The sequence below is a fragment of the Ovis canadensis genome, chromosome 24, assembly GCF_042477335.2.
Source record: "Ovis canadensis isolate MfBH-ARS-UI-01 breed Bighorn chromosome 24, ARS-UI_OviCan_v2, whole genome shotgun sequence".
Lineage (NCBI taxonomy): Eukaryota > Metazoa > Chordata > Mammalia > Artiodactyla > Bovidae > Ovis > Ovis canadensis.
The window spans coordinates 56,084,029-56,096,816 of NC_091268.1; the positions used below are offsets into that span (position 1 = coordinate 56,084,029).

The 12,788-nt window shown below is 57.1% G+C and overlaps 1 protein-coding gene across 16 annotated transcripts in view; it reads left to right on the plus strand.

Moving 5' to 3' along the window:
* Nucleotides 1-1,069: 1,069 nt before the first annotated feature.
* Nucleotides 1,070-12,788, plus strand: part of SNX8 (sorting nexin 8) — a 40,078-nt gene continuing 28,359 nt past the window's right edge. For 6 of the 16 annotated variants that reach the window (XM_069569629.1, XM_069569630.1, XM_069569631.1 and 3 more), the window contains exon 1: nt 1,735-2,569. In XM_069569629.1, the coding sequence (XP_069425730.1) occupies nt 2,248-2,569 (322 nt within the window). In that variant the 5' untranslated portion in view covers nt 1,735-2,247. The other 10 variants (XM_069569632.1, XM_069569647.1, XM_069569640.1 and 7 more) reach the window with 10 other exon arrangements.

Consider the following 12,788-nt stretch of genomic DNA (forward strand, 5'->3'; position numbering starts at 1 on the left):
GAGAGAGAGAGGGAGCGGGAGACAATGACAATGTGTGTGTGTGCGCGCCCTTGGGAGGGGAGAAAGTGCTGAGCACATCACTCCATGCAAAACCAGCTTAAAGGAAGCCTGCGGCGGCGGAAGGAGACAGTAACCCGCTGAGACTTGGGAAAGCTTCTCCATGCTGGTCTCTGGGAGAGGCACACCACTTCCTCAGTTGTGCTGGGGGACAGCATCCTTGTTGGTTGGCTCACAAAGATGTCCGGTGACTGTAGCAAAGAGAACTAGCTCCCTGGGGAGGGGATTCCTTCCTAGGACCCTGACTGGGGCTCTGGGCTCTTGATTGCTGTTACTGGCTCCCTGGGCGTTAACAGTTGTCCCGGTATTAGCAGGTCCACGGTCCTTACCTTGGGAACAAGTCCCTCCCTAACGGAGCCCCACCAGTCGCTCCAGCTTCCTCTTCGGCCTCCGCTTTTAGCTCCAGGAAGACCACAGCGTTCGCAGCTGTGCGATGCCTCGGGGCCCGTGGGCACCCGCTCCTTCCTCCCGCCGAATTCCTCATTCCTCCAGCCCCAGCTGAGGCTCTCCGCATCCCGGGATCCCTTAACCCGGCCAGGGCCGGGGGAGCGCTCTTGCGCGGCGCTCCCACAGTCTTGTTCTGGAAGTCGGGGCACCCGCTCCACTGCGTCCTCCAGATAGGGGAGGGTAGCAAATGCACAGGCCCGCCTGGCCTCCAGGGGGCAGTCCGGGGACCTGAGTGAGCGAGGGAACAACTGAATGACCAGGTGGCTAAGGGAGCGGGTGGGCGAGTCGCTGAACGAACGAGTGGATGGACCAGCGGGCGGAAGACCGAGGAAGTGGGCGGGCGAGCGGACCAGAAGGTGAGAGAATAAATGGATGAGTGAGTGAGTGGGGGCCTGAGGGAAGGCAGCTGGGGGCTGACTGGGCGGGCGAGGGAGCGGCGGACGCTGGACGCTGACCGCACGCCTGGACCGCGCCACCTGCCCTCCGCGTGGCAGCCGAGCCTGGGCGGGGCGGGAAGAGGCGGAGAAGTGGGCGTGGCGACGTCGGGAGTGGGCGTGGCGGACCCGGTGCGTGGGCGTGGCGAGGCCGAGGGCGGGCGGGGCAGGCCCGGGGCGGGCGGGGATAGGCCGGGAGTAGGCGTGGCCAACCCTGGGCGTGGGCGGGGCGAGGCCGGGCCCAGGCCGGCGGGCGCGGAGGAAGTCACGTGGCGAGCGCTCACATGACCGGCGGCGCGATGGACCCGCTGCCCACCGCGCCCGGAGCTGCAGCTGCTGAGGCAGAGGCGGACGAGGAGGCGGACCCGCCAGCGGCAGGTATGGCAGGCGCCGCCCCCAGGCCCCGCGCGGCTCCGGCCCGCGCCCGCTGAGGCCCTGCGGCCTGCGGCTCGCTTCCTGGCCCCGGACTCCCCGCGCCTGCTGGGTCCTCCCCTCTCACGGCCCCTCCCGGTCCACGCCCAGGAGGGCGCGTGGCTCCGCGGCTCAGAACCCCAGCACCTGTCCGGGTTTGCGCCTCTCCGCGCGCTTCTGCCTGCGTCTCCCCGGGACTGTCCGGGTTCCTCGGGGCCGCAGGACCCGCCCGCCCTGCGCTTCCTGCGTGCCCATCTGCCCTCCGCGTGTCCCTGGACTTGCCGGGCCTTGGCACATACTGCGGCGGCTCAGGACTTGAGCGTTTCTTCGGCCAGCCCGCCGTGTTTCTCCGTAAGTGCTTTTCTTAGTGGGTGAGCGTGAACGCTGAGAAACACGCGGGAGGCTTGGCTTTTCTCGGATGGTACCCCCTCTAGCCTTCCAACTGGAGGATACATGTGGGTGTGAGTTATTGCAGCTTCTTGGTGGTGGCGGCGGCACAAGTTGGAAACTCCGTTTGGAGGGTCTGGAAGGTGTCCCTGAGAAGCTCATGCTTAAAGTGAGCCCTGAAGGGCTGTAAGACGGTTGATTCCTTAGGGAGAAAAGGAGATGGGAGTGGAGTGAAGTTGCTGGGGGCTGCGGTGGGGGTGGGTAGTGCTCTGGGTTGGCCTGAGTGCCCTGAAGACCCTGGGTGAGTCTGCCTTTAGACACCAGACCCGCCGCTCCCCACCCTTGGCCTTCATTTCACTTGTAGCTTTGTAAGGGGTAGCGTGTGACGGCTTCCGCTCACGGTTAGAACGTTGTGTTCAGGAGGTCACACGTTTGAGCCCAGCGTGGGCCGGTCAGCCAGCCTGTTTCAGGTGCCCACACTGGACTCCTTGTCCAGGTCACTTTTGGAAACATGAGGCGTTTGAGCAGGAACGCTTCTTCCCCTGGGGATGTAAAGCAGTTCGGAGTTGCTGGATGTGGTGGTCGTTCTGGCCTCTCTTTGCAGGTGCAAGGACAGCCTGAATGTTTCCTGCAGGACTCACCCACTGGCCGCCATCATGGAGTCAGCCAGCCCCGCTGTCTGAGACTGGCAGCTGGCCTTGTTAGGGGCTGTGGTGATTTTGTTAACATTAGGCGTCCAGTTGAGGGAGGTGGCGTGGTAGAGGAAAAACACAACACCAACCAAAAAAAGCACTTAAAAAAAAAAACAAAACTGGGAAAGCTAAAACCCAGAGGTAAGTGGCCTGCCCACAGTGGGCAGTATTAAGAGGGTATGTTGTGGTGGGGATGGTGGTTAGATGGGGTGCAATCAGAAAATACGTCTTTGAGAGTGAATTTTATCCAAACACGATATTCACTAGGGAGGAAAGGAGATGGGAGTGGAATGAAGTTGCTGGGAGCCGGGTCGGGGTGGACAGTGCTCCGGATTGGCCTGAGTGCCTTTAGACACCAGACCCGCCGCTCCCCACCCTTGGCCTTAATTTTTCCTTTCACTTGCAGCTTTGTAAGGGGTAGCGTGTGACGGCTCATGCTCATGGTTAGAACGTTGTGTTCAGGAGGTCACACGTTTGAGCCCAGCGTGGGCTGGTCAGCCAGCCTGTTTCAGGTGCCTTTGCTCAAGCAAAGGTTGATTTTGACTGTTGAAGAAGCGGTGGCTTGTGGAATTCCATCTTCGCTGGTGTTCTGCCCACACAGCCGTAGCTCACTATTAGTATTAGCTGTGGGGACCATGGGGGTCTAGGTTTTTGTAGTGCCTTTGGGATTGTCGGAAAAAACGATGTTCACTGTGGTTTTCAGGCTTAATGTTAAAAAAAATTTTTTTTTAAGTTAATTTTTTTTTGGCTGCCCTGGGTCTTTGTTGCTGAGAGAGGGCTTGCTCTAGTTGCGTGGAACAGGGGCTGCTCCTCCTTGCCGTGCGTCGGCCTCTCCTTGTGGTGGCTTCTCGCACGGTGGAGCACAGGCTCTGGGCGTGGAGGCTTCAGCCGTTGCAGCAGGCTGGCTCGGTGGCTGGGGCACACGGACTCCAGTTGCCCCACAGCATGCGGAGTCCCCCCAAACCAGGGATCCAGCCTGTGTTTCCTGCATTGGCAGGCAGATTCTTATCCCCTGTACTACCAGGGGAGCCCCAAGAATCATAGCATATTCTAATCCCTGGAAGCTTAAGCGGGGAGTGTTAACTCCCTTCCTAAAAATTTAACTTTCAATTTTACAATATGTAGATAATCGCATTTCCCTTACAAAAAAAAAAAAGCAAACACCACTGAGAACAGTGTAGATTGGCACTCACCCCCCTCTTACCAGCCTGGGATGGACCCTCTCATGATGTTGCTGTGTTTACACTCGTGTGCTCAGACAGTGCGCGCCTCCGCGCGCCTCCGCGCGTGTGTTTCCCTACGGTTGTATATTGGTTTTCTGCTGCTGCTGTAACAAAAATGGCCACACACAAATTGGCTTAACCAGCAGAAAGTTCTCATTTTACAGTCCAGGAGGTCTGTAGCCAGAACAGGTTTTCCTGAGCTAAAATCTGGCTGTGGGCAGGGCTGCGTTCCATCCTGAGGCCCTGGGGGAGAAGCCGTGTCTTGGTCTTTCCCGCCTCCCAGATGCCTTCCGCATGATAACCCCTTGCTCCAGCTGCCCCAGGCTGCGCCGGCCTGTCCTGTCCTGTCTCTGACTCCTACTTCTGTCCACTTCTTCCACTTCTAAGGGCTCCTCGGGTCACACTGGGCCCACCTGGTCACCCAGGAGGACTCTCCCAGCAACCTGAATTGTGTCGGCTTTGAGTTCCCCTTTACTGTGTGGTCGAGCAGGTTCACAGTTTTCTGGGATTAGGGTGTGGGTCCTTTAGAGGTCATCAGTCTGCTGTGAGGGCTGCCCGAGGTGGCCCATCAGTAAGGAGCCCACCTGCCAGTGCAGGAGATGCAGACGGCTCGGGTTTGATCCCTGGGTCGGGAAGATCCCCTGGGGGAGGACATGGCAGCGACTCCAGTACTCTTGCCTGGGAAATCCCGTGGACAGAGGAATCTGGTGGGCTGCAGTCCATAGGGTTGCAAGAGTTGGACACGACCGAGTGACTGAGCAGGCACTCACATTCTGCCTTAAATGCCCCAAGGAGTGGAATCGCTGGGCCGTAGGGTTGCACACGGTTTAAAGAAATCATCTATTTTTGGCTGTGCTGCCTTAAACGCCCCGAGGAGTGGGATCGCTGGGCCATAGGGTTGCACACAGTTTAAAGAAATCCTCTGTTTTTGGCTGTGCTGGGTCTTTCTCGCTGCCTGGGCTTTTCTCTAGTTGCAGCTGACGAGGGGTCACTCTCTGGTTGTGGTGCGTGGGCCTCTCATTGCGGTGGGCTGCCTTGTTGCGGAGCACAGGCTCTCAGGCACAGCGTTCAGTAGCTGTGGGTCCTGGGCTCTCGAGCACAGCTTAGTTGCTCTGAGCATGTGGGATCTTCCGGGATCAGGGATCAGTCCTGTGTCTCCTGCATCGGCGGGCGAATGCTTTACCACTGAGGCACCGGGGAAGCACAGTTGCACGTTGTTTTGTTTTAACAAATGCTGACAAGTTGTCCTCTGTGATAGCTGTTGCCAGTTTATACCTGTGACAGAATGCATCTTCTCCCTGTAACCTCATCACCATTAAGTGCCATGTTTTTTTAAAAAAAAAATTCCTTCAGCATTAGAGAAATTAAGAACCTGTTTTATTTTTGTTTTAATTTCTGTTTCTTCAATTATCAGTGAGGTTAGTTTCTTGTGATGCTTTGATCTTGTATGACCTTCCTGAACTGACTGTTCTTATCTTTGGCCCATTTTCTTATGGGATTTTTTTTTTTTTTTTTGCTTTGTTGCTGTTCTTTTTGTATTTTGGTCTTAGGCCTGTTGTGGATTTCATATTAAAATTGTAACCATCAAAATATCTGACTGACTGGAACCCTGTTTTCTGATTGCAGCATGAGAGTTTATTTCACGGTCTGTTCAGAGGTTATACAGCTCGGCGATGGTGCCCTGGAGTGCCTAAGAATGAGTGTGATAGGTGGTTGCTTGTCTAACCTGATTTTGGGAATTGCATCATACTGGATAAGAGTACAGATTACCACCGGGTCCCAGCCCTGCTTTCCTGCAACCCTGCAGACCTAAACCTGTCTTCACTTCCTTCTTTCCTTCTTCCCTGCGCCTCATAGCTCTTGGGATCTTAGCTCCCTGACCAGGGATTGGACTCTAGACCTTGGCAGTGAAAGCACCGTGTCCCGAGTGATCCGTGTCACTTCTCCTGTAGCCCCTCGTGGAATGTACGCCGTACCTGCCGCCCGGTCAGGAAGCTCTGAACGGTTCGTCCTCCCAAGCCTTGGGGGGCCTCCTGGCTTTCGGTGGGGTCATCCCCTGAACTCTGCTTGTCCTCCGAGCAACTCTGCAGCTGGCTGCCAGCCTCTCTGTGCGCCTGCGTGGTCTCCACGCCCTCCCCCCACCCCACCCGCGTGGTCTCCATGCCCCCTGTGCTCCCGCGACCACCCGGATGCTGCCGCTCGGCCTGGATGCATTTGTCAGGCAATTCACTGAGCTCTCGCTTGAGATGTATGCATTTGACGGATTAAATTATACTTTAAAGTACCATCTGCGCTGGGGCAAAAAAATACCTTCCTGTCCTCTCTCCCTCCAGCACACACATTTCTGTTGTCAGCTCCTGAGGGACAGAAACCATTATTTTTCTTTATATTCCAGCATCTGCTAATGGAGTCAGGGCTCTGCTGTTGGAATAGAATTACATGTGGTTTTTTTGGGTTCTTTGGCGGCATGTAGGATCTTAGTTCCCCAACCAGCGATGGGACCGGGGGCTCCTGCAGTAGTAGTGCGGAGTCCTCTCTGCACCGCCAGGAGAGTCCCTGGAACTACATTGTCACCCTAAGCGCTCTTTAGGGTGGCATCACGTTTTAGTTTGGTAACAATGGTAGCTGTGCGAGTGTTATTTAAATGGGTGTTAATGCTCTTTGAACTCTGTTTCTCTCTTTCTCTCTCTCTCTCTCTCACACACACACACACACACACACAATTTGCAAGGTAAAATGTGTCCATCTGAGGAAAGAGGAACTGAATCTCCCCTACGTAGAGCAGATTTTGCCAGAATTTGTGGTTAGCAAGAAAGTGATGTGTTCCGGTAGGGGAATTCTGTTTTGGTTTATTTTTTCCTTCCCGAGAAAAATGCACCAGAAAAAGAGATGTTTGGCCTGCAGCGTTCAGGCTGATGGGAGAGGCTGGAGTGGTGAGATGCTGGAGAGATGGGAGTGGTCTCCCTGGGGCCTGCAGTGCATGTCAAGACAAGCTGCCCCGGTGATTAGAACCCAGGCCCAGTGAGCAGGCTGGCGGCCTGCACCCTCAGGGATTCAAAGAGCGCACCCCTGACCATGTCACCCTCTGAAGAACGGTAGCGTTTTCATCTTTCATCCTTTGATTGTGTTCATTGTAGAATAGTTAAGAAATCACAACCAGACTCGAGGTAGAGGTTCCTGGGGAAAGCATCAGTGACGACATCCAGCCAGTCCATCCTAGAGGAGGTCAGGCCTGAATGTTCACTGGGAGGACTGATGCTGAGGCTGAAGCTCCAGTACTTTGGCCACCTGTTGCAAAGAGCCGACTCACTGGAAAAGACCGTGATGCTGGGAGAGATTGAGGGCAGGAGGAAAAGGGGACGACAGAGGATGAGATGGTGGGATGGCATCACTGACTCAGTTGGCATGAATTTGAGCAAACTCTGGAGACATTGAAGGACAGGGAAGCCTGGCGTGCTGCAGTCCATGGGGTCGCAAAGAGCTGGACACGACTGAACAACTGACCAACACCAACGATCAGCGTTGAAGCCTCGTGTGGCCGGGGTGGGCGCGCCCTGCCGGTGGAGCTGCAGGAGCAGGCTGAGGCTGCCCTTGGCGCTGTTGCCGGCTCGCCTGGCTGTGGGAGGACACGCGTGCCCTTGGGGTGTGGGGATGGGTGTGTTCAGGGGCCCTCAGGTCTCTTCCCCACTTTGAAGTATGCGTACTAAGCACGTGTGAGGTGAAGATTCATGACTGATGAGTTCCCGGGCAGCTGGTGTAAGGTCTGGAGGCAACTCTGAAACACACCTTTCCGAGACTCTCTAGCCCGCTTTGTGCTAGTGACGTTCTTGCCTACAAGTCTCATGAGTGAGTCGTAACCGGACCAGTAAGGTTTCATGAGGTGTGTGATTGTGCACTCGAGGAGAAGGTCGCACAAGTAAGGTAACCACAAGTACGCGCGTCGGGTTAGAGAGAAATCGCCCGTGAGCCCACAACCGCGGATTTTAGCCTGTTTCCTGCTCCTGTGCGTGTGTGTTGGCCATTGTTAACCTCAGGCGTGTTTACACGCCTCTGGTCTGCTCGGCTCCCTTAGCGTTATTCTGCGCTGCTAAGGAGGTTTCACGCTTTCCTATTTGAGGTCTGCGGGATAGTGAATCAAGGGGCGTGTGTGTATGCTTGTAGAGTACAAGGTGGTAAAATGTGATCCTTCGCCGGGAGTCAGCATTAAAAACTGTCCTGATGCTTGCTCTTGGTAGACAAAGCCTCTCTCCTGCTAAACTAGTTCCCCGGCCTAGAGGTGATGGCTGCTGTCAGCTACGCGTGTGGAACCACGGTTTAGTAAGCTCCGTTGTTAGACTTTGAGAGCTGGGGCGATGTCCTTAGACGACCTTGGTCGTGTCCTGCTTAGTGACCTTCTGTAAGTACAAGTTCTGAGTCCCTGTGCCCTCTACCGAGGGTGTTAGAGAGAAGCCAGGGAGGGACACACCGCGTGCCTCCTGTTTACGTGAAGTTCGCACCGTGCAGTCAGACTCTGCTGTGTGGGCTCGCTCACGCAGGTGGTGAGGCCGTAGATGAGGAGCAAGGGAGAGACCGTGAGATGGGGCTGTGGTCCCCTCTGGCCGGAGAAGGGGGCGCCTGTGCGGGCACAGGATGGGGCTTCCAGGACCCCAGGGCTGTCAGCGTTTAAATCTTCGTGCTTACTAATTTGGCTGCACCGGCTCTTAGCTGTGCCCTCTGGGGTCCAGTCCCCTGACCAGGGGTGGGACGGGCCCCTGTGCTGGGAGTGCAGAGCCTTAGCCGTGGGCCACCAGGGAAGCCCTCGCAACGCTCTCTTCCGTTTTTGACCTGGACAGGCCCAGCCACGTGTGTTGGTACATAAAACTGTCCGTAGGCGTCTTACACGCCTGTGTGTCTGTGTCTGTTTCCCAGGAGAAAAGGTTCAGGGAAACCCCAGTGTGTCCCAGATCCTGTGACGTTGAGTGGATCTGCTAATAACGCAGCTTGACAGGCAGAGGTGGGCGCCGGGGGTCTTGCTTGAAAATGGTCTCGTAGGGGTTTTGGCCTCTCAGCTTCCACCCTCTGGTTAATGTTGCAGATGTATTTATAACGAGATGCGTGTTTTGTTGTGTCAACAGCCACCCCCAAAGGAGGACCGTGCAGCTCGTCAGCAGGAGATTGCTGGTCCGCTGTTTCCGATGTCTGTGTCTGGTTATACTGGCGCTGGCCCAGCCCGCTGGCGAGCCCAGGTGTCCCGGGGCCCTGGGACCAGCGGGAAGGGGCCGCAGGGCCTCCGGCACCGCGTGTCACGAGGAGGGGCGTCTGGGAATGTTGCCTCTGTTGGACGTGCAGAGGCCCTGGGCTGGGACGGAGTCGCGTGGCACTCCTGACTCTGCCCAGTTCGTTATCTGCGGAACCCTAGTTCCACCTCCCTCCTAGCTCCCGAGAAGTTCCAGTCCAGGTGGCGGGGTGGGCGGGGCTTCACACCGAGGGGAGGTCAGCTCTTCAGGCCCCAAGGCCAGTCTGCAGTGTGCAGGCCCTTATCTCGGGGTGGCTTCCGCCCCCCGCGGGTCCTCGTGGGGGGGACGGTGGAGTCGGGGTCTCTTGGACGTCTCTGCAAGAGGCTCAGGTTTCCCCGTGCGCCGTGGGGGGTTCTGTTCCCGAGAGGGGCTCTGCTGGGGGGAGAGGTATCCCGTCCTCCACCTCCCTGGTCGGGGGACTGGGCGGGGTGCTGTGCAGGGTGGTGGTGCTGCATGTTTGCAGTGATGGCTAAGGCCTTCCTTGTGCCTGACGCGTGAACTAGCTTAATCCTGCAGTGATGCTGTGGAGCGAGGGGTCTCACCTGCCCCACTTTACAGACGGGGAAACTGAGGCACTCAGAGACTGACTCGCCCGGCAGCTACTGCTCGAGGTGGCCGCGCTGGAGTCCCCTCCGGCAACGTGTCGGGTCTGACCTCACACCGACTCCGCTGTCTGCACTGTGGGCCCCTTTCGGAGCCTGTCTGGAGGATCGGCTTCTGACTGAGTAACCAGCCCCTCCCAGACACAGATGCTTCGGTCCTCAGGGGGTTTTGCGGAGAGGAAGGCGGTTCCAGGGTCCTGTTCTGGTGGAGACCACCCGAGACCCTCGTGAGGTGTGCGGTCTTCTCTTTCCAGAAACGGAGCGTCCGCCCGCCCAGAGGATGTGTCCTCACCGAGCGGGGACCCAGCCCGCCTCCGCCCCCCGGAAGCCCACGTTCAGCCTGGGGGGCGTTGCAGGGGCTCCGTCCCGGGCGGTGGGTGTGAGAGCTCAGGAACAGCAGCTCCGGCGCGTGAAGCGCGGGCTGGGTCCCGTCATGTTGGCGTGGCTCGGCGAGTCCTCCCGCTCTGGGGTTTGGGGTGGGCGGGGCTAGGCGGGCGCTCAGCCCTTCCTCTTCTGCAGAACCGGCTCTCCGCCTTCAGTGCAGGTTTAATCGTGGGGGGAGAACTGACTCAGTATTTCTCTTTCTGTGACATTTTTCACAGTTCCTAGCTTGTCCTGCCAGTTTCCGAGGCGTTCCGTGTTCAGCTTGATTAACTGCTTTCCTAGTCGTCTGCCCCGAAGGCAGCCGGCAGGCAGGGGCCCTGTCTCCCTCCCTGTGATCAATAAATATCTGTTTAAGTGAATTTAACTGTATGTCACTTGGCTTATAACATTGGGTGATTGCTTGGGATTTTATTAGAGGGACTGAGTTCGGCTGCAAACGCAGATTCTCTGTGCCGCGTCTGCTGGAACCCAGAGAGGGAGGCTGCCAGGTATGTTGGAATACGTTCGCTTTCATGTCCAGAGACCCTAGAAAACCTGAGTCACTGTTAGACGAAACCATCCAGGCCTGGGAGGAGGGTTTTTTTTTTTTTTTTTAAAAAGAACAAAACCAAAACCAGATTGAGTTGAACAGAGATGAGTATTCTTTTTGGAACTTTGAACTTCTGCTTTGTCAGGAATTCCAAGATTTCCCGAGTTAGCTAAAATAGTGGTTTTTTTTTAAGCTCTGGAAAAAGTCCCTGGGCGTCCCCACATGAAAGCATTCCAGAAGGGAGAGGCCCGAGGAGATTTTGATGAACAGAGTCCATGAGCCCTTCCAGAAGCAGGTTTGTCCGGTTCCTGAAGAAGCAGGGTCCCCGCGGGCGGCAGGCTGCCCTTGCTGGGAGTCGGGTCAGGGGAGACCGTCTGCTAGGCGACTCCTTCCGGGCCTGGGCTTCAGTTTTGTGATGTCCTAAGGAAGCAAACGAGCGATTTTCCCTCTCTGTGTGGTTTGGTCCCAGGGAGGAGCTCGCAGCCAGAGAAGCCGGGTCGGCGTGAACGTCAGTAGTTTGCGTGCCCTTCCCGAGGGCCGGGGCGGTCTGTGCTCTGGGGGTTCTCATGGGATTTAGGGCGTCGCGTCGCCGTGGGACCCAGCTCTGGAGGGACCAGCACGCCCTGCCCAGCGGTCCATTTCAGTCTGCGGCTGTGTCTGGGCGCACGTCCTGGAAAAACCGGGCACTGTGCTGTGTCTTGCACGTATAACCGTATTTTAAAAATTCTTGCCGTCAACCAGTAATGTGCCTGGTGTTGTCCCCGTTTCGGAGATGAGGGAACGGCGCAGAGAGTTGAGCTGCTTGCTCACAGCCACAGGGGGGGCGGTCGGGTGTTTGCATCGAGGCGCCCCGATCACTGGCCCAGGAGTGTGGCGTGCCCCCTGTCCCCTGCGTGTTGTGGGCATCGAATGAGGCCCCGTGAACCCCCTCACCAGACGTAGGCTCTGGCCCCACGAGTCACCTGGCTCACCCTGACCTCTGGCTGGCCTTGCTGCCGGGGGGCCTCCAGGTCTCACGTCTGTAAAGTAAGGTCAGGGTATCTACTTGGAGTGTCTGCAGGGCTAAGGAGACATTACATAAGGACCCAGAAGGTTCCGACGTGGCCATGCCTCCTCAGTGGTGGTCGACTCTGCCTAGTGACCGTCTTCATCCTGCTTTTGGGTCCGTGGGGGGAGGAGGAAGGGGGAAAACACTGTATTGAGGGGTTTCTTGGACTCAGTGGCTGCGACTGCTCTGACGGACCTGCAGCTTCACAGCCGTGTGGGCGCCAGGGAGGTCCCCGGGGCCCTGAGCGTGTCCACGTGGCATTTTTGCAGCGGCCTCCGTAGCTCAGCTTCTCTCGCTCGTGCCTGCAACCCACCCGGAGGGTTTTGCAGGTGGCTGGTCTTTTCCTTTTTAGCAGACGCCTTCCCTCAGGGTGCGAGCCGTCTGCCTTCCAGGCTCCATCCCGGGCTAGGAGGACACTTAGCCCATGTTCACAGGACTGCAGAGCAGAGAAGGACCTCCTCAGGCATTTTTGAGGCTTTGCTGGGGTTTGAGTCACACGCCGCGTAACTCGCCCGCTTCAGGGTGCCGCTCGGTGGTTTTTAGTGTGCCCTGAGAGCGATGCAGCTTTTACCACGGTTGATTCCAGGACGTTCTCATCATCCGGCGCCCGTCAGTAGCCGCCCCCCTTCTCCTCCAAACCCCTCGTCCCCCAGACTACACAACCACTAGTCTTTCCGCCTCTGTGGGTTTGTCTCCTCTTGCAATTTCGTATAAATACAGCCGTGTATTAATGCTTTGAAGGCCTTAGCGACGACTCCTTTTGCTCAGCAGTGTTTTCAGAGTTGGCCTCTGTGCTGTAGCATGGATCGGTATTTCTTTCTATGGCTGAATGGTACTCCGTTGTATGGATAACTCACATTTTTCTTACTCGTGCCCCTGTCCACGGACGGCTGGGCTGTCCCCGTGTTTGGCTGTCGTGACTGGCGCTGATGCCAGCGTCCCTGCGCCCGTCTCTGTGTGGGCCTGCTGTGCCATTTCTCGTGGGCGTCCACCTAGGAGTGGCGTCATCGGCTCACAACCCGTGTTTGACCTTTTGAGGTTGGCTGCCGGGCTTTCCCGCCGCCGAGCGTGTGGGTTCCAGGTTCCCCACGACCTCGCCAGCCCTTGTTCCTGCCTGCCTTCCGGATTGCAGCCACCCCAGTGGGTGGGGGCCCCAGGGCTCGGACCTCTCTTCACGGGCCTTGTTGGCCTTTTGTGCACCTCCTTTGGGTAAACGTCTGTTCAGATCACTTGTTATGTGCCTTAGGCTCAAGTCCCTTATTGGACACATGGTTTCGTCTGTGTTCTGTGGGTTGTCT